Raw genomic sequence first — 25,339 nt, 5'->3', positions numbered from 1 at the left:
ACGGGAAATCATATTTCAGCTGTATAAAACTTATGTTAGGTCAAATTTGCAGTTTCATTACAGGAAGGTTGTGGGGGCTTTAAAGAAGGTGCAGAAGAGGTTAAGAGGATGCTGCCTGAAAGTATTAGCTAGAAGGAGAGATTGAACAATTTTGGATTGTTTTTGTCTGGAGTTCTAGAGGCTGAGGGAAAACCTAGAAGTTTATTACATTGTGTACAGAGGGATCTTGGGATCCGAGTCCATAGGTTCCCAAAAGTAGCAACACGAGGACAGCACTGTGACGTAGCTGTAAGTGTTACTGCCTCAAATCGACAAAGAACCCAGTTCAATCCTGACCTCGGGGACTGTCCGTGTGGTTTCCACGTTCTCCCTGAGCGTATGGGTTTCCTCCGGGTGCTCCTGTTTCTTCTCACATCTTAAATACATGTAGGATTGTACAGTGCATTCAGAAGGTATTCAGACCCCATCACATTTTGTTACGTTACAGCCTTATTCTAAAATAGATTAAATTCTTTCTTTTTTTATCATCAATCTACGCAATACCCCATAATAAAAAAGCGAAAACAGGTGTTTAGACATTTTTGCAAAGTAATTAAAAAGAAATAACTGAAATATAACATTTACATAAGTATTCAGATTTTTTACTCAGTACTTTGTTGAGGCACCTTTGGAAGCGATTACAGCCCCAAGTCTACTTGGGTATGACGCTACAAGCATGGCACACCTGTATTTGGGTAATTTCTCCCATTCTTCTCTGCAGATCCTCTCAAGCTCTGTCAGGTTGGATGGGGAGCATCGATGCACAGCTATTTTTGAGGTCCCTCCAGAGATGTTCAATCGGGTTCAAGTCCAGGCTCTGGCTGGGCCAATCAAGGACATTCACAGACTAGTCACGAAGCCACTCCTGTGTTGTCTTGGCTGTGTGCTTAGGGTTTTTGTCCTGTTGGAAGATGAACCTCTGTCCCAGTCTGAGGTCCAGAACGCTCTGGAGCAGATTTTCATCAAGGATCTCTCTGTACTCTGCTCTGTTCATCTTTCCCTCGATCCTGACTAATCTCTCAGTTCCTGCCATTGAATGTGGCCCTTGTGTCTAAGGGGATCAGAGGGTATGGAGAGAAGGCAGGTACGGGATACTGAGTTGGATGATCAGCCATGATCATATTGAATGGCGGTGCAGGCTCGAAGGGCCGAATGGCCTACTCCTGCACCTAATTTCTATGTTTTCTATGTTTTCTATCCCCACAGCATGATGCTGCCACCACCACCACCACCATGCTTCACCGTAGGTATGGTATTGGCCAGGTCATGAGCGGTGCCTGGTTTCCTCCAGACGTGACGCTTGACATTCAGGCCAAAAAGTTCAATCTTGATTTCATCAGACCAGAATATCTTGTCTCTCATGGTCTGAGAGTCCTTTAGGTGCCTTTTGGCTAACTCCAAGCGGGCTGTCATGTGCCTTTTACTGAGAAGTGGCTTCCGTCTGGCCGCTCTACCATAAAGGTTCTCCCATCTCCCATCTCCACAAAGGAACTCTGCAGCTCTGTCAGAATGACCATTGGGTTCTTGGTCACCTCCCTGATCAAGGCCCTTCTCCCCCGATTGCTCAGTTTGGCCGGGCGGCCAGCTCTACAAAGAGTCCTGGTGGTTCCAATGTGTTTCCATTTAAGAATGACGGAAGCCACTGTGCTCTTCGGGACCTGCGATGCTGCAGAAATTGTTTTATACCCTTCGACACAATCCTGCCTTGGCGGTCTACAGACAACTCCATCATTTTCATGGCTTGGTTTTGGCTCTGACAAGCACTGTCAACTGTGGGGCCTTATATAGACAGGTGTGTGCCTTTCCAAATCATGTACAATTAATTTAATTTACCACTGGTGGACTCCAATCAAGTTGTAGAAACATCTCAAGGATAATCAATGGAAACAGGATGCACCTAAGCTCAATTTTGAGTGTCATAGCAAAGGGTCTGAATACTTATGTAAATGTGACATTTCAGTTATTTCTTTTTCATTACTTTGCAAAAATTTCTAAACACCTGTTTTCACTTCTTCATTCTGGGGTATTGTGTGTAGATTGATGATGAAATTTTTTTTTAATCAATTTTAAAATAAGGCTGTAACGTAACAAAATGTGGAAAAAGTGAAGGGATCTGAATACTTTCTGAATGTACTATTGGCCTCTGTAAATTGCCCCCAAGTTCATAGGGAGTAGATGCATAAGTGGGATGACATGGAACTAGTGTGAGAAGGCACAAAATGCTGGAGTAACTCAGCGGGTCAGACAGCATCCCTGAGAATGCTTTATGTCTAATTCCTAATGTTTTAATGTTTTTTTGTCATTCCTGTCACTGTATGTCATGTTGTCACTTGCGGGCGGAGCACCAAGGCAAATTCCTTGTATGTGAAAACTTGGCCAATAAACTTATTCATTCATTCATTCAGCATGGATAGGTGGCATTTCGGGTCGGGACCCTGGATAGGTGACGTTTTGCGTCGGGACCCTTCAGACTGAAGATGGGCCCCGATCTGAAATGTCACCTATCCACGTTCTCCAGGGATGCTGCTTGACCCGCTGCAATACTCCAGTAATTTGTGTCTTTCTTTGGTAAACCAGCATTTGCAGTTCCTTGTTTGTACATAGAACTAGTGTGAACGGGTGGTCAGCGTGAACTCAGTGGACTGAAGGTCCTGTTTCTACGCTGCATCTCTAAATTAAACTAAACTAAAGTAGATCGATTGGTAAAGACGGTGTTTGGTATTCTTCCCTTAATTGGCCGGAGAGTTGAGTATAGGAATAAGGAAGATATGTTGCAGTTTCATAAAACTTTGGTTAGGTCACATTAGGAGTATTGTGTGCAGTTCTGGTTGTCCCATTACACAAATGTGTATTGGTATTGGTTTATTATTGTCACGTGTTCAATGATACAGTGAAAAGCTTTTGTTTGCATGCCATTGAATCAAATCAGATAATACAATCAAACCATACACATACAACAGTTGATGAGAAAAATAACAGAGTGCAGTATAAATATAGTTTCTCAGCATTGTAGCATAACAGTTCGAGGGAAGAATTCCAATGTCCGCGATAAGGTAGGCTGGAAAATTGTAGCTGGCTTATGGAAGGACCATTCAGACATCTGATAACAGAAGGAAAAATACTATTTCTGGTGGTTTGTGTTTTCTTGCCTTTCTATCTTCTTCCCGACAGCTTCGGTGAGAAGAAGGAATGACCAAAGTTCCTTGATATTGTTAGCGACTTTCCCGAGGCAGTGTGAAGTGTAGATAGAGTCAATGGAGCAAGGTCTGGTCTGTGTGATGGACTGGGTTACAAGCCAACCCAAGCTGTGATGTAGCTTGACAGTATGCTTTCGACTGTGCTCATGTACAAGTTGGTAAGACCCATTGGAGACACGCCACATTTCCGAGGCAAATGAGGCATTAGATTTACTAGAATGTTGCCTGGATTTTAGCAACTAAGTTACAGAGAAAGGTTGAACAAGTTAGGTCTTTATTCTTTGGAGCGCAGAAGGTTAAGGGGGGACTTGATAGAGGTCTTTAAAATGATGAGAGCGATAGACAGAGTTGACGTGGATAAGCTTTTCCCATTGAGAGAAGGGACGATTCAAACAAGAGGACATGACTTGAGAATTAAAGGACAGAAACTTAGGGGTAACATGAGTGGGATCTTCTTTACTCAGAGAGTGGTAGCTGTGTGGAATGAACTTCCAGTGGAAGTGGTGGAGGCAGGTTCTATTTTATAATTTAAAAATAAATTGGATAGGTATATGGACGGGAAAGGAATGGAGGGTTATGGTCTGAGTGCAGATAGATGGGACTTGGGGAAAATAAGTGTTCGGCACGGACTTGAAGGGCCGAGATGGCCTGTTTTCCGTGCTGTAATTGTTATATGGTTATATGGTTATTAGTGTGCTTTTTGGCTGTAGCTTCAATGTGGTTGGTCCAAGGCAGATTGTTGGTAATATTTACACCTAGGAACTTGAAGCTCTCAACCATTTCCACTTCGGCACCGTTGATGCTGATAGGGACATGTACTTCACCGCACTTCCTGAAGTTGAAAACTAACCCTTCATCTTGCTGACATTGAGGGAGAATTTACTGTCCTGATACTTTGTCACTAAACTCTCTATCTCCTTCATGTACTCATCATTGTTCGAGAACTGGCCCATCCAGTGGTATCATCTGCAAATATGGATGGATTTGCAGCTAAATCAGGCCACACACTTGTGGGTTATAGGGAGTATAGTGGGAGTCTGATTGTGCATCCTTTTGAGGCACCATTGTTGAGTATTATTATGGAGGATGCATAGTCACCTATCCTCACTGACTGCGGTCTATGCATCGGAAAGTTTAGCATCTACTGGCAGAAGGGGTGCTAGATCCAGGGGTTTGCCGATGAGTTTGGATGGGATTAAGGTGTTGCAGGCAGGGCTATTGTCAATAAACAAGTCTGGCGTGGGTATCCTTGTTATCTAGCTGTTCCTGAGATGAGTGTAGGGCCAGGGAGATGGCGTCAGCCTTAAACCTGTGGCAAAAGTAGTTAAACTGTAGTGGATGAAGGCTGTCAGTGAGACTGGGGTTAATGTGCATCAACACCAGACTCTCGAAGCACTTCATGATGGCGGAGGCCAGAGACACTGGATGGTAGTCATTAAGGCATGTTACCCCTCTTTTCTTTGGCACCGAGATGATAGCAGCCTTGTTGCGGCAGGTTAGGACCTCAGAACTAAGTAGTGAAAGGTTAAAGACGTCTGTGAATAACTCTGCCTGCTTGACCTCCCTGGTCCCGAGAACATGGCTGGGCACTCCATCCAGTCCAACAGCTTTCAGCAGATTCACTCTCGGGAAGGCCGATCTTACATCTGCTCCAAAGACCATGCATCCAGGCGGACCTGAGGCTAAAAGGGCAGCAATGTTCAAAACAAAGCAGAGTTTAACAAAACAGCGTGAATTGAAATAATCTGGGACAATTGTAGGTCATTGTGCTCCACAATACTTATCCATAGCTAAAGGATCAATGCTCCATTTAGTATTAAGCTATTAATGATAATAATGGCTTTGATAATAGCAATCTCAGGCCTTGTTTGCTGTGGCAAAGATGGCTTTGAAGGATCTTTCATTGTCTTGCTGCTCTTCCATGCGCACGTCAACAAATCCCGTCTCACTGAGAGCCTCCATGTACAATTCAGGCTGCCAGTTTGTATCCTTCAACACTCCAGAAGCAACCACCCTTTGCAGGGCCTCCAGGTGCAAGGTGGTGACCATGAGAGCTCCTGTGGAATAAAAGGGAGAAACACATGGTTTCTTTGGAAGGTATATGAAGCAACTTCAATGTCAAGAAAGACACAAAATGCAGGAGTAACTCAGCGGGGCAGGCAGCATCTCTGGAGAGAAGAAATGGGTGATGTTTCGGGTCGAGACTCTTCTTCAGATTTAGAGTCTGAAGAATTGTCTCGACCCGAAATGTCACCCATTCCTTCTCTCCAGGGATGCTACCTGTCCCGCTGAGTTTTTTGAGATAGCATTTTGTGTCTATCTTTGGTTTAAACCAGCATCTGCAGTTCCTTCCTACACAAACTTCCATGGTAGAATTTGAGATACAAAATGTTGGAATAACTCAGTGGGTCAGGTAGCATCTCTGGAGAAAATGAATAACTGATATTTCAGGTCGAGACCCTTCTTCAGACTGAGAGTGGGGAGGGGGGGAGGGAAACTAGAGATATGAAAAGGTACAAAGAACAAATGAATGAGCGAGTCTGAGTTAAAACGTGGTTGTAGAGCTGGAGAGCAGGAGAAATCACAGCGAGGGGCCAACAATATGTGTAGGAAGGAACAGTGGATGCTGGTTTAAACCGAAGATAGACACAAAATGAACCCTATGAAGTAGATCCTTAAAATACTATAACAGCATTTAAAAAGACAATTGGACAGTTACATGGATAAGAAAGGTTTAGAGGGATATGGGTAAATATGTGGGTCGGTGGGACTGGAGTAGATTCCAGTGGTGGGACTGAAGTGCATCTTGATCGGCATGGACTGTTTCTGCGCTGTACGACTCAATGACTCAAACTGTGGGTGTGCAAAGCACTGGTCCTTAGAGGGATGGGAAGAGGTGGTGATGGGACTGGGCCTGGACAATGGCTAAATGTTCTATCTACAGCCCTGCTCCCTCAAATAAGTTCACTGTGCACGGAAAACCTCTCTTGCTTATATTGTTTCCCAGTTGACATAAGTTCATGTTATAGGGAGGTTTCACGGCAGTCGGGTCACGACCCATGACTCGTACTGGTGCTAGGCTACTCCAAATGGATTACACGCGATGAACTGCAGGTAGGCACCTACCATTGTTTCCAGCGTAGTGGGCCCGTTAAAACCCGCCGAAATTGTCAATTTTTGCGCTGTAAATAATTATGGAAATCGGGATAAGCGTGAGAGACATTTAGCCAACTTCACAATTCCAAAAATGAGGAGAAATTACGGTAAATAGAGAGCGAGAGCTCAAGGGACAACACAGCCAAAGTGCTTGGCGAACATTGGCCGTTTGCTCACTGCATTTCATCAATCAAGGCATTATTTGTGCTTTTTCTTGATTACTTTGGCATCTAAAAAGTTCCAGAAGTGATAAATCTGGCTGTAATTTTTTTTAATTGCCCATGGTTCCCAAGTGGGTTTTTACATACAAAATGAAAACGCATCTGAAGAAATATTTACAGCCAGATTTATCACTTCTGAGAATTTTTAGATACCAAAGGAATCAAGAAAAAACACAAATAATGCCTTACTTGATGAAATACAGTGAACAAACACGATAATTCCCAATAATTTCAATGTTTACCAAGCACTTTAGCTGCTATAGTCCCTTCAGTTCTCGCTTCTCTATACCTTCATTTCGCTTCACGTTTTGGAATTCTGAAGTTGGGTACATGTCTCTCACACTTACCCCGACTCCCACAATTTTTTTCAGCGCAAAAATTCAACATTTTGGCGGTTTTTAACAGTACAATTTATCAAAAACATTCTCTGTTACACCATTCACACGTGCTGATTATTTCCAGCATTTTCTATTTTTATTTTCCTGAAAGAAAACATAAAATACAGATGTAAAAAACATTAGAAAGTACGCGTTTCTAGCATTAATAACATATACCGGAAGTGACGGATGTCTTCCAGTTGGATTTAGTGGCTCCGTGCGTCGAGCCCTCTGACCCAGTGACCTTACGTGCAACTCCCCTATAGGGAAAATAGACAAAAAATGCTGGAGTAACTCAGCGGGGCAGACCATTCGGCCCATCAAGTCTACGCCGTCATTCAATCATGGCGGATCTATCTATCTTTCCCTCTCAACCTCGTTCTCCTGCCCTCTCCTCATAACCCCTGACACCCGTGCTAATCAATAATCGACCAATCTCTGCTTTAAAATATTAATTGGCTTGGTCTCCACAGCCTTCCGTGGCAATGAATTCCACATACACTACCCTCTGACATATGAGGTGTCTACTCTCAGTCCGTGGTAGTGGTAGTGGTATTGAACGAGCATTTGAATCACCCAGTCCATGTCCCAGTAAACAGGGTGCGTAGATGGGTAGTGGCGGGTCGATGAACACAGTGATCACGCGGATCTAGTATTGTACCTGGTTTCATCACCCTGTGGATCTCTCTGCTCCCAGCTCGCAGGTCAGGCCAGAAGTAGTAACAGTTGCAGTGATAAACCTTGTCCACCGCATTGTCCGCCAAAGAGATCTGCTCCACGCTGCCCAGATACAGAGTCACCTTCCCCGACTGGATGTCCGCCTGCAGCCGCTCCCTGGCGGTATTATACATGTACTCCGAGATATCCAGCCCGTACAGTTTCCCCCCGGGCTGTGTTAGACGCCGGGCAGCTTCCTGCAACCCCAGGCCCGGACCGAAGCCCAGCTCCAGAACCACATTATCGGGCTGTATGTCGCACAGTTTCACGGCACTCTCCTCCAGGAATCTGTTATTCCTCTCAAATAACTTTTTCGCCACCCATCCCAACAAGCTGTGGGTAGGTTTCGCCAGTTGTTGCGAGAACCACTCAGCGAACATTTCTCCAACTTCAGCCACCAACGTTGCTCCCGCTGCAATTGCACAACACACGCCCAGTCAAAGATCTTATAGCGAAGCAAGATGGGTTACTCTCACGCAAACGTATTGTACGCTATAAGATCTTTGCGCCCAGTCGCCCACCCCTTGCCGCACGACCCACGCCCACCCATGCCGCACGACCCACGCCCACCCATGCCGCACGACCCACGCCCACCCATGCCGCACGACCCACGCCCACCCATGCCGCACGACCCACGCCCACCCCTGCACGCCGAAGGCAGGGATGTGTCCAAATTCGATTTACACGCGGAAAGGAGTTGGTTGGGGTCTTGTCACTGAAGTTAATGCGAGACGAGTGGAGACGAGTGAGGCGAGTGGCGACCGACAACAACACGCCAAGAGTCAAGAGTGTTTTATTGTCATGTGTCCAAGATAGTGAAATTCTAACTTGTAGTAAGAGTACAGCGGTCATATTGGCATATGTCCCAGATAGTGAAATTATTTTACTTGCAGCAGCACAACAGACAATGGCAAATGAACGATCTTCATTTTTTAAATAAACTGAATGATCATTACCGAGCTATTCTATCTGGGAACATCAGAGTGTGGGAGGAGACTAAATAGAGTGTTCAAGAAGGAACTGCAGATGCTGGAAAATCGAAGGTACACAAAAATGCTGGAGAAACTCAGCGGGTGCAGCAGCATCTATGGAGCGAAGGAGATAGGTAACGTTTCGGGCCGAAACCCTTCTTCAGACTGATGGATAGAGTGATCAGCCTTCTTTCCTGCATAACTGTGTTGTGTTCTTTTGTTGTAATATCAGATTCCTTCAAAGGGTATCATATTTTCGTATCTGGAAATAGAAATCAAGGAATTGTCCTAAAAATAAAAGATACCAGGATAGTATCATCAATGGGCAATAACATCCATTTGTACTGGATCTGGGCAGTAGGTAAACACTGGAACCATACAGCACAGGAAAACGTAGAGACACAAAAACTGCAGATGCTGGTTTATACCAAAGTTAGATACAAAGTGCTGGAGTAACTCAGCGGATCAGGCAGCATTTATCACCAGGGGCGCCGCACGATGGCAGTCGCGCCAACTGTCTGGTTGATTACTGCGCAAACACCTCATCAGTGGTTATCTCGTGCAGGTCAGAGTGAGTAGAGTGGTGATTAAATTTTGAAGTGGGCCTTTTTGACCATGTCGAGGAGATCTAGTTGCTCAATCCCCTTTTTAAATGACTTAACATCGGGAGCAGAGCGTGTGTTGGGTGGCAACCTATTCCATTCCCTTATCGTCCTTGGGTAAAGGGAATATTGGTAGCAAAGTTTATTGAAATTTAGTGAGTTGATGATGTAGGGACCGTTATTTTGTCCTGTTTCATGGTAGTTGGTGCTCTCGGATGATGGGAGACTTGATGGCGTGATTTTGTAAATCTCCTTGTAAATTGCAATAAGTGATTCTGATGACGGGAGATTGATGGCCTGATTCTGCGGAGCTCTAGGGTATCCCATCCGAGAGAAGTCAGCATATTATTCATGCTCAATTCGCGTTTGTAGTCATTACATACAAAGCGGGCTGTCTGTCTTTTCGTATTTTTTTAAATGGCCTGACATTGAATGAGGTTCACCAAATAGACCAAGGATATTCTCTTCTTGGGTTAAAAAAGATCATCTAATATTAAGAACATTGGAACAGTCCAAACTCTAGATGATGGAAATAAATGACAGCAAATTGGTAATTAACAACCAGCCTGAGATAAACGCGGGCTGGATTTGTTAACATTTGGTTTATTATTAAAAACAGTAAATCAAGATTTAACATGCAGCTCTAAGTTTTACGCACTGATAGAACAGTCCACGGAGCAAGAGGCCTTGACCCAAAACGTCACCGATTCCTTTTCTCCAGAGATGCTGCCTGACCCGCTGAGTTACTCCAGCATTTTGTGTCTCTCTTCGGTGTAAACCAGCATCTGCTGTCTTATACTGCCCATGAGTTGCCTGGCTAAACTCTTCTTATCCTATTGAAGGTTCTATATTATTGAGGGGTTTCACCAAGATATTGGTGAAAAGATTGTTAGCGTTAGTTCATAATCCATAGGAACAGAAGTAGACCATTCGGTCCATCGGGTCTACTCCGCTAGTCATCCTCAACATCTGACAGATAGATTTATTGCAGCCATCCCTACACATTGCAGTTAGGACACATACCTATTTGCTGCTATTTGTTTGCAGTAGAGAATTGTACAGTCAATTATTGAATAGCTTCACAAAAGAGGCACTAAGGAGTACTGTAAAATTCCTCTGCACATATTAAATTTAAGTCAATGGTGATGTAAATATTATTGGTGGAAGTGATTGTCTTCCACAATGCATTCACATTACTAATGAATCATCAGGTTACTGAAATATAATGGTTCGGGGGAACATCACACTCAGGCCTTCTTTGCTGCAGCGAAGATTGCCTGAAAAGATTCTCCTCTGAATCTCTGCTCCTCCATGCGTACGTCGACAAATCCCACCTCACGGAGCGCCTCCATATATGGCTCAGGGTGCCATTTTGTCCCCTTCAACAGTCCGGCAGCAATCAACTTCTGCAGGTATTCCAGATGCAAGGCAGTCACCATCAAAGCTCCTGGCCAATGCAAATAAATAAATATTCGGTTTTATTGGAAGTGTTGAAGAGATTTCAATGATAAGAGCTATTAACACGGAAGTAACACTATAGGGAGAAATATATTGCAGAATCTGGAACACGATGGACCCATCAAGGATACCCCAACTAAGCTAGTCCCATTTGTAGTGGCCTAGGGTACACCAACAGATACTGGTTTATCAGCTCAACGTTTCCACCATTTTCGTATTTTTCTCTCGTATTTCTGCTTTCTGCTTTCTGCAGGGGTTTTTTGCTCCACCTACTCACTATTAGTCGGATTGGATTTTGCCAGTAACTTGGTTACAGAGTCTATCAAAGCCTTGGTCTAAAAGACAAATGGGTACAAAAGCTAAAGAGAGACAAAAGCTAAATTTCAAAAGACGAGGTGCATTGTCCTTGACATTGACCACATATGGCATGGAGCTGCTCTGGTAAAACTTAAATCAAGTGTGCATATTGGTGGAAATGTGGGAGCTGAACAGTTTCTTTGCCTTTTGCACTTTCTGATTTATTCATGCATGGTTTAATCGTACTTGTGTATGGTATGATTTGCCTGGAAAGCATTCAAAAAATGTTTTTTCACTGTGTCTTACTTCTTGTGGCAAGAATAAACCAAAATCAAGAACTGACTAGCTAACTACACCAGCTGCATAAACATTGTGGGAAGAGCAGATCAGAGACTGGGTATTCTGCAGTAAATGATTCACCACCAGATAACCTTCAATAAGGGCACGTCAGGAGCATGCCAGGAATGCCTGGATGAGTACATAGTTTGTATTGTATTGTATTGTATATCTTTATTGTTATTTTCCTGAGTACTCACATACCCAGAGGAAACAAAAAAACGTTACTCAAACCAGTGTCCATTCAGTGTGCAGTAGAAAATAAATAGAAAAAGAAATACATATATCATGAACAAGTTTAACACTACTCTCAACTAAACATCAACAGGCGTTCCGATCGGCAGCGGCACAACAGTGGCTCTGTCCAGGTTGGTGGTTGGAGCGCGATACTTTGGCAGGGGGCAAAGTCCGTTTAACAGTCTTATAGCCTGCGGGAAGAAGCTGAGGAGCATCCTGCTGGTTTTGCAGCTAATGCTCCTGTACCTCTTTCCAGATGGCAGGATGGAGAATATGTGATGCGATGGGTGGTAGGGGTCTTTGATGATGGAGATGGCTCTGTTGATACATCTCTTCCTGTATATGTCCAGCAAGAAAGGGAGTGGAGCACCAATAATCCTGCTGGCGGTCTTCACAATCCTGTCAAGTTGGTGCCGTTCGTACGCCTTGCAGCTCCCGAACCAGGAAGTGATGCCGTTGGTTAATGTGCTCTCGATTGTCCCCCTATAAAAAGTTCGTAGATGTGTAGTGGGGAGACCTGCTTTACGTAGTCTTCGGAGAGGGCGTAGTCGCTGCTGGGCTCTCTTGACCAGTGCTGTGGTGTTGGTTGTGGACATCAGGTCATCTGACAGGTGGAGTCCTAGGAACTTCACGCTGCTGACCCTTTCCACATCAGCTCCATCGATGTGCAGAGGTGTATGGTGTTGTTTTCCCGCCCTCCTGAAGTCAGGAGGGCGGGAAAAACAACACCATACACCATCAGTGGTTTAAAAGCTCAACACTATCCAGTATGAATGAGACCATACCAATGGCACCCCATCCACCAAATGCACCATTCAGCCCTTCCGACATAGATGCACCACGGCTGCAGTGTTTGCCATCTACAAAATAAACTGCATTCACTCAAAGCCTCTTCCAACATGTGTCTCATAGCGTTAGTAAGTCAGAAAACAAAAACACACTAGCTTGCATGCAAAGCTAGTTTTTCCTACTTTATTCCCCAGTTGAGGCAGCTTTTATCGAATTTTTAAAAAACGAGCCCTGGATGGAATGCGGCAGAACTTAAACCTGCCTGAGCACCGATGGTTTAAATGCCCTCAGTCTTAAACCATCCCCTCAACACGCGGTTGCGGTTGCGAGGGGGGGGGGGGGGGGGGGCTGCGGCGTCACACACATACTAACCACCCCCCAAGCACACAGGGGGGGAGGGAGGGTGAGAGGGGGGAGAGGGTGTGAGAAGTGGGTGGAGAGGGGAGGGAGGGAGGGGCGACAGGGAGAGGGGAGAGGGGGGGGGGAGGACAGAGGGTGGAGAGAGGGGGTAGAGGTGGGGGGGGGGGGGGGGAGGAGAAGAAGGAGAAAGCAAGGACTACCTGAAATTAGAGAAGCCAATGTTCATACCTCTGGGGTGTAAACTACCCAAGCAAATATGAGGTGTTGCTCCTCCAATATGCGGTGGGCCTCACTCTGGCCATGGAGGAGGCCCAGGACAGAAAGGTCAGATTCAGAATGGGAGAGGGAGTTGAAGTTTTGAGCCACCGGGAGATCAGGTTGGTTATTGCGAACTGAGTGGAGGTGTTGTGCAAAGCGATCGCCAAGCCTGCGCTTGGTCTCACCGAGGTTGATCATACGCTGAATAATCCAACCACATTTTTGTTTGGAAGTGGAAAGAAATAATAGAAATTGCATTCATTGCAACGTGTAGAAAGAGTTGAGACACTGTATTATAATTTTGCTGCATGTCATTGTGGTATATATCATGTCTTGTTTGGTGAATATGTTTAGTTTGTGACTTTATTTGAAGCAGAAATAATATGTGAATGCTTCATTGAGCATAATTCTGACTGGTAACTACGCACTTCGTCCGAGCACATTATCGCACGCGTCATGCAAGCCGTCTTAAATGACCACCTAAACTGCCATTTGGCAACTTAAAAAGCTGCTGAGGTTGCCCGGCTGACAACAGAGAAAAAAAATTAATAGAGCCGTGTAAGGTGTATAATATTTTTTACTCTGCCATAGGCCTTTCTTACATATGCTGTCACAACGCACTGTAGTCTCTAAACAACCCTTCAGTAATTTTCCTTGCCCACCATTTCAGAATAATAGCCAATAATAAGCCAATAACTCGACACTAGCACTGGCAATAAAAAATGAATAAATAAATAAATAAATAGATGCATAAATAAATAAATAGCGCAGCTTTCCAGCCCCTTATCTCATCGGCCACGCTCGGCTACAAATTGGTGTCAATCTGGTGGACCATCTTTCCTCTAGTCGTGGGGGTGGGGGATTGGGAGGGGCCTCACAAGTGGAACAGTTTAGGGCCTCTCTTCATCTAAATCCGGCCCTGTTCAGGCAGCATCTCCGGAGAACATGGAGAGGTGATGTTTCGGGTCGAGACCCTTCTTCTGACCCACTCTGTGACGGGAAGCATATGCAAACTCCACACAGACAGCACTCAAGATCTGGATAGAACCCGATCTCGGTGCTACCAGGCAGTAGCTCTGCCATTTGCGCCACTGTGGTTTGTAATAAATGTTTAATCGACATTCAGCTAGATGCATCAGTGTTCTGGAAACACAGTTTGTGCACAATATCTCCCCTGTCGCTCTCCAGCTTTCCTTCAACCCTTCTGGGAATCTCTCGGCTTTCGGCTGACTCGGTAAACATTGTACCTGGTTTCATCACCCTGTGGATCTCTCTGCTCCCAGCTCGCAGGTCAGGCCAGAAGTAGTAACAGTTGCAGTGATAAACCTTGTCCACCGCATTGTCCGCCAAAGGGATCTGCTCCACGCTGCCCAGAAACAGAGTCACCTTCCCCGACTGGATGTCCGCCCGCAGCCGCTCGCTGGCGGTATTATACATGTACTCCGAGATATCCAGCCCGTACAGTTTCCCCCCGGGCTGTGTTAGACGCCGGGCAGCTTCCTGCAACCCCAGGCCCGGACCGAAGCCCAGCTCCAGAACCACATTCTCGGGCTGTATGTCGCACAGTTTCACGGCACTCGCCTCTAAGAATCTGTTTCTCTCAAGAAATCTTTTGACCAACCAACCCCACAGGTTGCGAGTGGGTTTCCCCAGCTGCCGTGTGAGCCGTTCGACCAACATTTAAACCACAGAGCTACACCACACTGTTCCTGTTGCCGCTGCACAGCACAACAGTCCTTGCCGGGTGAGTGGCAGCCTCGTCGACAACACCAAAGCCAGATATCGTCCCAGCACAACTTGCACGACCGATTGGTTGAGGGACTTGTCACTGAGGTGAAAGGGAGAGTGCTCTGGAAGTGAATGTTTCTAGATGCTTTAGACTTGTGTGTGAAAGAGAGGGAGAATGAGAATAAGAGTGGAAGAGAGAGGATGATATGTGTGCGTGAGAGAGAGAGAGTGTAAAAGAGTATGAGAGAAAGAAAGAAAGCGAGGAGACGTGAGAGGGAGAGAAATGAGGGAGAGAAATGAGGGAGAGAGGAGAGGCGGGGAGAGAGATGTGTGTGAGAGAGGGGGAGAAAGTGAGTGTGGGAGAGAGAGTACGAGGGAGAGATAATGTGTGAGAGAGGGAGAGAGAGCAAGGGGGAGAGAGATATGAGAGAGAGAGAGAGAGAGAGAAAGATAGAAAGATAGAAAGAGGTGGGAGTGAGCGAGCTGAGCTGAGGTGGGAGAGGGAGAAATGGGAGAAAGAAGTGTGGTATTGAGAGAGAGGGAGGAGGGGGCGAGAGGTAAAAGATAGAGAGAAAGGTGAGAGATGAGATAGGGAGAGAGAAAATTCGAAATTAGAGAGAAAGGAGGAGTGAGAAGGATGGCGGGAGATGAGAGAGAGATGGAAAATGAGGGAGAGGTGAGAGGAGAAGGAGTGAGAGGGAGATGAGAGAAGGAGAAAAGGGAGAGAGAGAGAGGAGTAGAAAGATGGATGAGAGAGAGAGAGATGGGGATGAGGTAGTGAAAATGTAGAGAAGTATGGTAGAGGAAGAGATGGGAGACTCCGTGAAATGGAGCAAGATGGAGGCAAATGAGCAAAGGTGTAGGGCAAGAGGAAAGAGGATCTAGTGTGAGGAAAGGGGATTGAGAAGAGCAAGAAATGGCAATGGGGAGAGGGAAATGGGTGGAGATGGTGAAGCGAGAGGGGAAATGGGTGAAGGGGAAGATTGTGTGCAAAAGGACAGGGGAGGAGAGAAAAACTGCATGGCAAGGAAGGCAGTGGAGGGAGGAGAGCAGAGAGGACAGGAAGGGAGGGACCACAAGGCTTGTGGAATGGAGACAAAACAAGGGCAGAAGCAGAAGAAGAGGGAATAATTCTTGCTACAGGTTTGTATCAGATACCAACACCATTGCTCACACTTATTTGTTGCAACTGCAGGCTGATATTCCAGGCGACATAGAATCATATAGCACGGGAACAGGCCCATCAGCCCATCAAGGTCCTCCTGTTTTCTCCTCCAAAGTTGTGCAAGTCAGCAGGTCCTGAATATGTAGATGAATGGTAGAGTTGTTAAGAATATGGGCAGAATTTTAAAAATGTGTTGGGGTTGAGATTAATGTGGGAGAGAGGAAAGATTTAATGAGGGGCAGCTTTTTCACACAGGGTGATGGGTACATGGAATGAGCTGCTGGGGAGGTCGTTTATGCACATACTGTAATAACATTTAGAGTCATGGTTATAAAGTGTGGAAACAGGCCCTTCGGCCCAACTTGCCTGCACCGGCCAACAATGTCTCCGCATCACTAGTCCCACTTGCCTGCACTTGGTCCATATCTCTCCTAACCAGTCCTGTCCATGTACCTGTCTAACGGTTTCTTAAATTATGGGATAGTCCCAGCCTCAACTAGACATTTGGATATGTACTTTGATAGAAAAGGTTTAGAGGAATATGGGCCAAACGCGGGAAGGTGGAACTAGAATAGATGGGGCATCTTGATCAGCATGGGCAAATTGGGCCGAAGGGCCTGTTTCCGTGCTGCATGGCTCTATGACAGACTCAATGACTAATCAATGCTAATGGGTGGATGATGGTTAGCATGGACTCAGTGGGCTGAAGAGCCTGTTCCTGCATTTTATGTCTCTGACACTATCAGGCACCCACTGGTTCCATTCTGCTGCTATTTTATACTGCTGACCACAGGCTCCCTGGCTGTACTGAGCTTGCAAAGTCCTAGCTACAAACCTTTCCTCTCCCTGGTCCATTGACATAGTCTATTCTGGCTCAGGTGCTGAACAGCAGCCCACCTTGTTGCTTTTCTTGTGCAGAGCAAAGGAAAATCTCAGCACAAAATGTTGCTGAACAAGCCTGAAAGGTTCTAACTAAAGTTAAGGATAGACTACAGGGTTAGTTAACAAAACAAGCTCATCAAATATTAAATGGGCAAAACTTAACATGAAAAAGATGCACTTTGCTGCATTCTGATCAAGCATTGTGTTGAAGCCGCTGAGGTGACTTGTTCACTTGATTGTTCACTGCTGTGATTTTCTGGCTGTGTTTTACTCCCACTTCCCTGGAAATCCTCTGGGTGCTGCTGTTGTTTACAGATTGCTGTCATCTACAACAATCAAATCAGGGAACCGTTCTCCTATGGCCGTGGGTAGAAATTGAACAAAGAAAACTATTGCAGCTAAAAGATGAACGAAAATTCAGTCACCTGGCTTTGAAAGTAAAACTAGGCTTTTGTCAGTCACAAATTGAATATAGACACAAAAAGCTGGAGTAACTCAGCTAGACTGAGTTCAGTAGTCTGTAGAAGGGTCTCGACCCGAAAAGTCACCCATTCCTTCTCTCCAGAGATTCTGCCTGTCCCGCTGAGTTACTCCACTTTTTCTGTCTATCTTTAGTTTAAACCAGCATCAGCAGTTCCTTTCTTACACAAATTGAATATAACCAGACATGTAAATCCATAAGGCGGGCAAAAAGTGACCCGGAGACAACTCTGGCAATTAATATTAAGAGATTTTATGTACATTAAGGGAAAGAGGGTAACTAGAGAGAGAATAGGGCCCCTCAGAAACCAAAGTGGTCACCTATGTGTGGAGCCACAAGTAATGGGCAAGGTCCTCAATTAATATTTACCGTTGACAAAGGTATGAAGACTGGGAACTTTGGGACAATTCATGGAGATGCCTTGAAGACAGTTGAGGAGGTACTGGACGTCCTAAGGTGTATGAAGATAGATAAATCCTCCAGGTCTGATTAGATATATCCGAGAACATTGTGGGGAGCTAGAGAATAAATGTTTATGTCCCTGTTTGGACAGAGCTGAATGGCCTGAATGAAATCCAAATTAGGCCAACACAGGTGAGGTGGGTTATTTGAAAGGCAGATGATTGGACAAAGGCTAGACATGGAAAGACAGAAGGTGTGAGACAAAAGGATTGAAGAGTTGCAAATTGTGAAGCTAGAGGAAGGATTATAGGTGGAAGGAGAGGAGGAGAGGAGAAATAGGTGCATGTTCAGTTGGAGCACAGGGAAGGGGGGGGGGCAGCAGACAAAATAAGAGCAGGAGGATAAATGATGGAGGGGTATATGGGGGAAGAAGGGAGAGGGGGAGGATTATGTAGTTAGATAAAATTGTAAATTCAATGTCACACTGTTGGGTTGTAAGCTACCCAAGCGAAATATGAGGTGCGGTTCCTCCAGTTAGCGTGTGGCCTCATTCCGGCAATGGGGATCACTGCATTAGTATGAAGTGATCAGGTTAGGTTGCTGGTGATATGGATGCCAAGAAACCTGAAGCAGTTGATCATCATTACAGCATCCCTGTTGATGAGGACAAGGTTGTGTTCAACTAACACCCCCACCCACCCCACCCCACCCCAGCTCCACCTTAGTAAGTCAAAACAAAAACATGGCACTGCTTCATCTTTGCAAAGGTTCCTCATCTAGTTTAATTTAGTTTAGAGATGCAGCGTGGAAAGAGACTCTTTGGTCCACTGAGTCTGCGCCCACCAGCGATCTCCATACAACTCGCACTATCTTTACTGAAGCCAATTAACCTACAAACCTGTATGTCTTTGGAGTGTGGGAAGAAACCGGAGCACCCGGGGAAAACTCACGTTGGCACAGGGAGAACACGCAAACTGCATACAGACTGCACCCATGGTCAGGATCGAACCCGGATCTCTAGCACTGCAAAGGCAGCAAATCTACCTCTATGCCACCGTGCTGCCCCCTGCATTCTGGAACCCTGGTTCACACCGCTGCTGAATCAGAATCTTGGTACAAATTACAGCCTTCCACACCACCACACACTGCTGTGTCTGAAACTGTGTCTGAATGTTGCTGGCACCCACTCTCTTCGTCTGCACAGCTCACCCCAGTCCACAGATTAGGTTTAGTTTAGTTTATTGTCACGTGTACCGATGTACAGTGAAAAGCTTTTGTTGCATGCTAACCAGTAGCAGAAATACTATACGTGATCTATACATAGATTTCTCTATGCTGATCAATTAAATAGCCCATTGTGAATAAACAGCCTTTCACAGCCTTCTTTACTGTCGGTAACTCCACCATTTTTTGCCATTTGCTAATTTAACAAGGCTATTATGTTTTCCATTATACTGTGTTTATATTTTCTTTTCTTATTCAATAGTTATTAAACTTGGTACCAGTTCCCTGTCCACCCATTTTCCGTAGACATGCTACATGTCACTATAATTTTACTGGAACATGGGTGGCACTGTGGAAGAGCCACAGCCTCACAACTCCAGTGAGACAGCTTCAATAATGACCTCGGGTGCTTACTGCGTGGAGTTTTTGTGCGCTCCCTGTGACTATTTGAGTTTTCAATGGATGCTCCGGTTTCCTCCCACATCTTCAATGTGTGCAGGTTGCTGGGTTAGTTAGCCAATGTAAATTGGTCCTAGCTTGTAGATAAGTGGTAGAATCTGGAGGAAGTTGATGGAAATGTGGGGTGAATAAAATGAGTTAGGGTAGGAATGGTGCAAAAAGATAGGTGCTTGAATGTTGACATGGTCCCATTGGGCTGAATGGTCTATTTTTGTGCTACCCTGTATGAGTGGTTCCATAGTCCCAATTTAACCCAGGCTTCAATTGGAGTTACCGTAATTGGAACCATTGGTTGTAAACAAGTGCCAGCCTTCAACCAAAGTGGTAGGTTGGTCAAGAAGGTTTTCGGCACATTGGCCTTCATCAGTCAAGGTATTGAATTTAGAATGTGTAGGAAAGAACTGCAGATGTTGGTTTAAATTGAAGGTAGACACAAAATGCTGGAGTAACTCAGCGGGACCCAAAACGTCACCCATTCCTTCTCTCCAGAGATGCTGCCTGTCCCGCTGAGTTACTCCAGCATTTTGTGTCTACCTGTTGAATTTAGAAGTGGGGGTGTTATGTTGCAACATGCTGCACTTGCAAATCATGCACCAGGATCTTTTTCTCAGTGTGGAAATATCAAAGGCTAGAGGACATAGCTTTAAGGTCAGAGGAGTGAAAGGTTTAAGGGTAATGTGGAGGGGGAAGTTGTTTTTTTACAACGAGGGTGGTGGAAGCCTGGAACACACTGCCAAGAGTGGTAGTGGAAGCAGATAGCAGAGCAGCTTTTAAAATACTTTTACTGTAAATAGGCACTTAGCAATGAAGGGAAAGGAGAGATATGGATCACATGTGGGCAGAGGAGATTAGTTTAGGTTTGCTGGTTTACCAAGGAAAGACACATAAAATGCTGGAGCAATTCAATGGGTCAGACAGCATCCCTGGAGAACATGGATAGGTTAATTTAACTTGGTGTCTCTTTTGGCACAGACATTGTGGGTAAAGGTCCTGTTCCTGTGCTATGTTATACTGTTCGAAGTTCTCTTCTCCAGCTTCCTTATGTCATGTGTGGGACGTTACTGAAAATCTTCTGAAACTCTAAATACACCATATCCAGAAGTTCTACTCAAGAGACTCCTGATTCTTAATCAAACTTGATTTTCCTTTCATAAATCCATCATATAATTGTTTTGATGTGTCATGACATCATATCCTTTAAATCCTCTGACACTGACTCCCCGCCCCTCTGATGTCAGACCAACATATCAGTAGCTCCCTGTTTCCTTCTACTTTCTTTCTTAAATTGTGGGATCACATTTGCTTCCCTTCAGTCTCAAGAACCACTCCAGAATCCGTAGAATGTTGGAACATGATAACCAGACCATTCACTGCCTCCATCTCCATCTCCTCCCACAGTCTAGGGTGTAGATGGCCAGATCCTTGGGGTTTATTAGTCTCAGGCTTCAGTAGTATTCCTTTACTGCTATTAATTTATTTTATTTGCTCAGAATTCATATTTTTCATATTTCATATATTTTAATGAAAACGGACTCAAAATAGTTGTTTAATTCCTTATTCACCAGTATGACTGTATGATAAATCGAGTTTCACTGTACCTTAATTGGTACACGGGACAATAAAATACCTTTGAACCTACGAACCTTTGAACATTCTTCTGTCTATAACTGTAAGAGACCCACATTCCCCGTCACTAGTCCTTTCATTTTCACTTTCAGAAGCTCTGTGATTTGTTTTTCTGTTTATCATTACAGTAGAACTCCAGCAATCCACCACCTGACTGGTGGTAAAATCCAATGGTTTGGCATTTGGCTTACGCATTAGTCTAGAATGAGGGTCGGAAGTTCAAGACTGTGGCCGTGGCAAGGATCTGAAACGTGGATTGGATGGGCAGCCAAATCCAGAGTTAAAGACAGGCCAGGGATCAGGAACACAGCTTAAGAACAAAACAAAATATTGGACCAACTCAGCAGATCAGGCAGCATCTCTGGAGGACCTGGATAGGCGACGTTTCGGGTCGGGTCGAGATCCTTCTTCAGACTGTTTGTGGTAGAGGAGAGAAAGCTGGAAAAATGATGGGGGTGGGATGGTTTCGACCTAAAACGTTGCCTATCCATGTTCTCCAAGGTTGCTGCCTGGCCTGCTGAGTTACTCCAATACTTTGTGACCTTTTGGGGTTGGGACAAAGCCAGGCAAGTGATAGCCGTATACAGGTGAGGGAGGGTTAATTGGCAGATGTTCAGACTGACACTAGTCGGGGGAGAGATGTCCTCCAGAGATACTGTCTGACCCGCTGGAGTTACTCCAGCACAAGTGGGGGTTTTTTTTGACAAACCAGCATCTGCAGTTTCTAGTGTCTCCAGGAACACATGTAGGTTAATGGTCAGAGCCAGGGTCCAGAGAGCTTTGTTTACTTAGGGACGACAGGTGGCACAATGGGCTAAGTGTTCGGCTGGCAACCGGAAGGTAGCCGGTTCGAATCCCGCTTGGAGTGCATACTGTCGTTGTGTCCTTGGGCAAGACACTTCACCCACCTTTGCCTGTGTGTGAATGTGTGTGAGTGATTGGTGGTGGTCGGAGGGGCCGTAGGCGCAGAATGGCAGCCACGCTTCCGTCAGTCTGCCCCAGGGCAGCTGTGGCTACAGAAGTAGCTTACCACCACCGAGTGTGACTGAGGAGTGAATGAATAATGCGATGTAAAGCGCCTTGAGTATTAGAAAGGCGCTATATAAATCCCATCCATTATTATTATTATTACTTGCAGCTCCCTTTAAACTCAGCAGAGATACGAGAACATTCATTCAACCATTGTGTAACATAAAAAAGTAAAATAATAGTGTGTTTGGGTATTAGCAGGAGCAGCGTCCAGTCGCTCAGAAAATCTATTAGTCTGGCACAATCAAAGTTAGACAGTGCCGTATTCTCAAAACATTGTGGTGGGCTCTATTCCTATTTGCCTTTATTCATCAATTTTTTGGTTGTCCTTCAAAGTATTCTGAAACACATCTCATCATCATAAAGAGGTTGGAAGTACATGCTGTAAGATGTTGGTGAGGTCGCATTTAGAGTATTGTGTTCAGTTCTGGGGCACCATGATACAGGAAAGATTTTGTTAAATTGGAAAGGGTACAGAGAGGATTTACGAGGATGTTGTCCGGACTGAAGGGTCTGAGCTACAGGGAGAGGTTGCGCAGACTAGGGCTCTATTCCTTGGTGCGCAGGAGGATGAGGGGTGATCTTATACAGGTGTATAAAATCATGAGAGGAATAGATCGGATATACACACAGTGTCTCTTGCCCAGAGTAGGGGAATCGAGTACCAGAGGACATAGGTTTAATGTGAAAGGGGAAAGATTTAATAGGAATCTAAGGGGTAACTTCTTCACACAAAGGGCAGTGGGTGTATGGAACGAGCTGCCAGAGGAGGAGATGAGGCAGGTACTATCGCAACATTTAAGAAGCAATTAGATAGGTACATGGATAGGACAGGTTTAAAGGGATATGGGCGAAACGCAAGCAGATGGGACTAGTGCAATGGGGCATGTTGGTCAGTGTGGGCAAGTTGGGCCAAAGAGCCTGTTTCCACACTGAATGACTATCAGGAAGTTTTTGTTCCTGGCTACTTTAGTCAAACAGCCTCAAACAGAGGCAGGTTCTTCAGTTCACCTGGTCCAGGCCAACCCAGCTGCCTACTGAGCTAGTCCCACTTGTCTGCATTTGGCCCATATCCATCTCAACCTTTCCTTTACATGTACTTGTCCAAAGATCTCTTGATATTTAATAATGTCTCCTGTAATCCACAAAGGGGCCATTTTGCTTGCTGCTGGTAACCATCAAAGGGATGAATTTAATTCCCTTGCTTTTATCTGCACATCTCCCCGACATGCCTTTTATTATTTACTATCGGTAGGTATCCCCAGCCATCTCCACTTCCTTTTTGTGTAGGGAAGAACTTCAGATGCTGGTTTAAACCGAAGACGGATACAAAATGCTGGAGTAACTCAGCGGGTCAGGCAGCATCTCTGGAGAAAAGGAATATGCGACGTTTCGGCCTTTCGGGTCTGAAGGAGGCTCTCGACCCGAAACGTCACCTATTCATTTTCTCCATTGACACTGTCTGGCCCGCTGAGTTACTCCAACACTTTGTGTCTTTTTATCACTAACATTCTCCAGTTCATACAGCGCAGAAACACGCGCCTTCAAGGTTTCAAGGTCAGTTTATTGTCACATGTACCAATTAAGGTGAAATTCACGCCGGGGGGGGGGGGGGGGGGGGGGGGGAAGGGGAAGGGGGGGGGGGGGGGGAAGAGATGGAGGCAAGGAGCAAGGCCGGGATCGAACCCGGGTCCCTGGAATTGAGAGGCTGCGGGTCTCTCGCATCTGTGAAAAAAATCACACACTCAACTCTCCTTTGTCAGCAACTTCTGGTTTCACTTCAAAAATGAGTGGAGCTTTGTTACTTCCATATCCCGTCCCAGTTCCCCACCAGTAATGTTCTTACAGTTAAACTTCTATTTCTGAAAACATCACACATGGTGAAAATACCCACGTAGTGTTAGTTAAACACTAAGATCATTCTATCTATTTATCTGTCTGTCTATTTATCTATCTATCTATCTATCTATCTATCTATCTATCTATCTATCTATCTATCTATCTATCTATCTAATCTAATATATATTATATCTACATTATACATAAGCGTGTGTGTCAATAATATATATTTAGTATATATATATGTGTATTATTTATAGATAAATAGAGAGAACGGGTAACGAGCTGGCCGCTTGAACTAAAAGTAATTCATTTTAAAGACAAACACACACATATGTACACACACAAATATAAATGTATAGACACATATATATTTTAGACACACACATTTGATATTTATATATATGTGTGTATATGGGTTTAATATGTGTGTGTGTGTGTGTCGATGTGTATGTGTACCCATGTGTGCATGTATGTATCTATAATATGTGTGTGTATAAAATGCACTACTTACGCCGCGTTACCTGTTCGAAGAGGCAGTATTTTTCTCAGTCCAGGCTTAGGTAACAAGTTGCAAACTTAGCTCGCCGAGGCTGGGGATTGGCGCTCGCCTTGTTCAGCTCTGGGTGACCTGCTCTACCTGTTGAATGGTTCAGTGTCGTTCCCCAAGGAAGTGTCGCTCTCTCACACGCCTCTTCTCCAGATCCGGTGCTTTCGATTTTGTTTCCCGGAAGAATTGGGCTGCGGGCGATGTGACTATCCAGAGCCGGGGCTTCGCACCTTCTCCCTCCTAACTGCCCACTCTGCCCTGGTCGCTGCCCCGGGTTATTCGAGAGGGGGGGCTACGGAGCCGATCGGGGAGCCCCCGATAACTTCATTTATTTTTGCTCGCTGCTGGAAGTTGTGGAAGGACCATGACAGACTGTGAGTCAGTTCCCCGGCTCAAGGTAAGAGGTAACCCCCCCCCCGCGGCACCAACCCCGCCTCGATCCGCCCGGGACCTGCAGCCCCCACTCACCCCGCGCCCCAGGGTCCTCTAACCCTTTCACCCGGGATTTCTACCCACTCCCCCGGGCAGCCCACAACCCCCCCCCCCCCCCAGTCTAAGCCCCATTCCGTCCCGTCCCCCAATCTGATCACCCCCCCCCCTCTAACCCTATTCTGTCCCGTCGCCCAGTCTGACCCCCCCCCAGTCTGACCCCCACCCGACAACATTATCGAATTCCACCCCTTCCTTAAATTCTCTTTGCTGAGACATCCCCCCCCCCCCCCACGGACCGCTTATCTGACCCCCCCCCCCCCACAAAGCCTGCTAACCACTTGCCCTGTGCCCCCTTGTTTGGTCATTACCCCCCCTCCACGGACCACTTGCCCTACCCCTCACCCCCCATCTTACTCCCTTCCTCGGACTCGCCCTCGTCTGATATCGTCCTACCTCCTTCCTTAGAACCACATTTTCAGATGCCCCCATATTATTACCCCACCTCTT

At 45.5% G+C, this 25,339-nt stretch overlaps 3 protein-coding genes across 7 annotated transcripts in view; 1 reads left to right on the top strand and 2 right to left on the bottom strand.

Moving 5' to 3' along the window:
* Positions 1–5,027: 5,027 nt before the first annotated feature.
* On the bottom strand, positions 5,028–8,145 carry LOC116986920 (arsenite methyltransferase-like). The gene is made up of 2 exons (XM_033042728.1): positions 7,652–8,145; positions 5,028–5,293 (listed from the first exon to the last, which is right to left on the bottom strand). Exons 1-2 carry the CDS (start codon positions 8,085–8,087, stop codon positions 5,094–5,096), a joined length of 636 nt encoding a protein of 211 aa, XP_032898619.1. The 5' UTR covers positions 8,088–8,145; the 3' UTR covers positions 5,028–5,093.
* A 342-nt stretch (positions 8,146–8,487) lies between these two features.
* LOC116986921 (arsenite methyltransferase-like) lies at positions 8,488–14,853 on the bottom strand. The gene is made up of 2 exons (XM_033042729.1): positions 14,263–14,853; positions 8,488–10,727 (listed from the first exon to the last, which is right to left on the bottom strand). Exons 1-2 carry the CDS (start codon positions 14,693–14,695, stop codon positions 10,528–10,530), a joined length of 633 nt encoding a protein of 210 aa, XP_032898620.1. The 5' UTR covers positions 14,696–14,853; the 3' UTR covers positions 8,488–10,527.
* LOC116986919 (transcription factor ETV7-like) overlaps positions 14,656–25,339 on the top strand; it is a 36,991-nt gene continuing 26,307 nt past the window's right edge. For 2 of the 5 annotated variants that reach the window (XM_033042725.1, XM_033042726.1), the window contains exon 1: positions 15,501–15,886. Coding sequence is in view for 2 of the 5 variants with exons in the window: in XM_033042722.1 (XP_032898613.1) it covers positions 24,765–24,797 (33 nt within the window). In the remaining 3 variants the exon portion in view is untranslated. Of the gene's footprint in view, positions 14,760–15,500; positions 15,887–24,356; positions 24,798–25,339 lie in introns of those variants that run through there. The other 3 variants (XM_033042722.1, XM_033042721.1, XM_033042724.1) reach the window with 2 other exon arrangements.

The sequence above is a fragment of the Amblyraja radiata genome, chromosome 24, assembly GCF_010909765.2.
Source record: "Amblyraja radiata isolate CabotCenter1 chromosome 24, sAmbRad1.1.pri, whole genome shotgun sequence".
Lineage (NCBI taxonomy): Eukaryota > Metazoa > Chordata > Chondrichthyes > Rajiformes > Rajidae > Amblyraja > Amblyraja radiata.
The sequence above is the reverse complement of the archived record's forward strand: the minus strand, read 5'-3'. Positions and strand labels throughout refer to the sequence as shown.

Excerpts from the sequence above, each read along its gene's own strand:
- LOC116986920 (XM_033042728.1), bottom strand. The coding sequence starts at position 8,087 with ATGTTCGCTGAGTGGTTCTCGCAACAACTGGCGAAACCTACCCACAGC. Across the intron at positions 5,294-7,651 it reads CCACAGGGTGATGAAACCAG|GAGCTCTCATGGTCACCACC; the intron begins GTACAATACTAG and ends TTTATTCCACAG.
- LOC116986921 (XM_033042729.1), bottom strand. The coding sequence starts at position 14,695 with ATGTTGGTCGAACGGCTCACACGGCAGCTGGGGAAACCCACTCGCAAC. Across the intron at positions 10,728-14,262 it reads CCACAGGGTGATGAAACCAG|GAGCTTTGATGGTGACTGCC; the intron begins GTACAATGTTTA and ends TGCATTGGCCAG.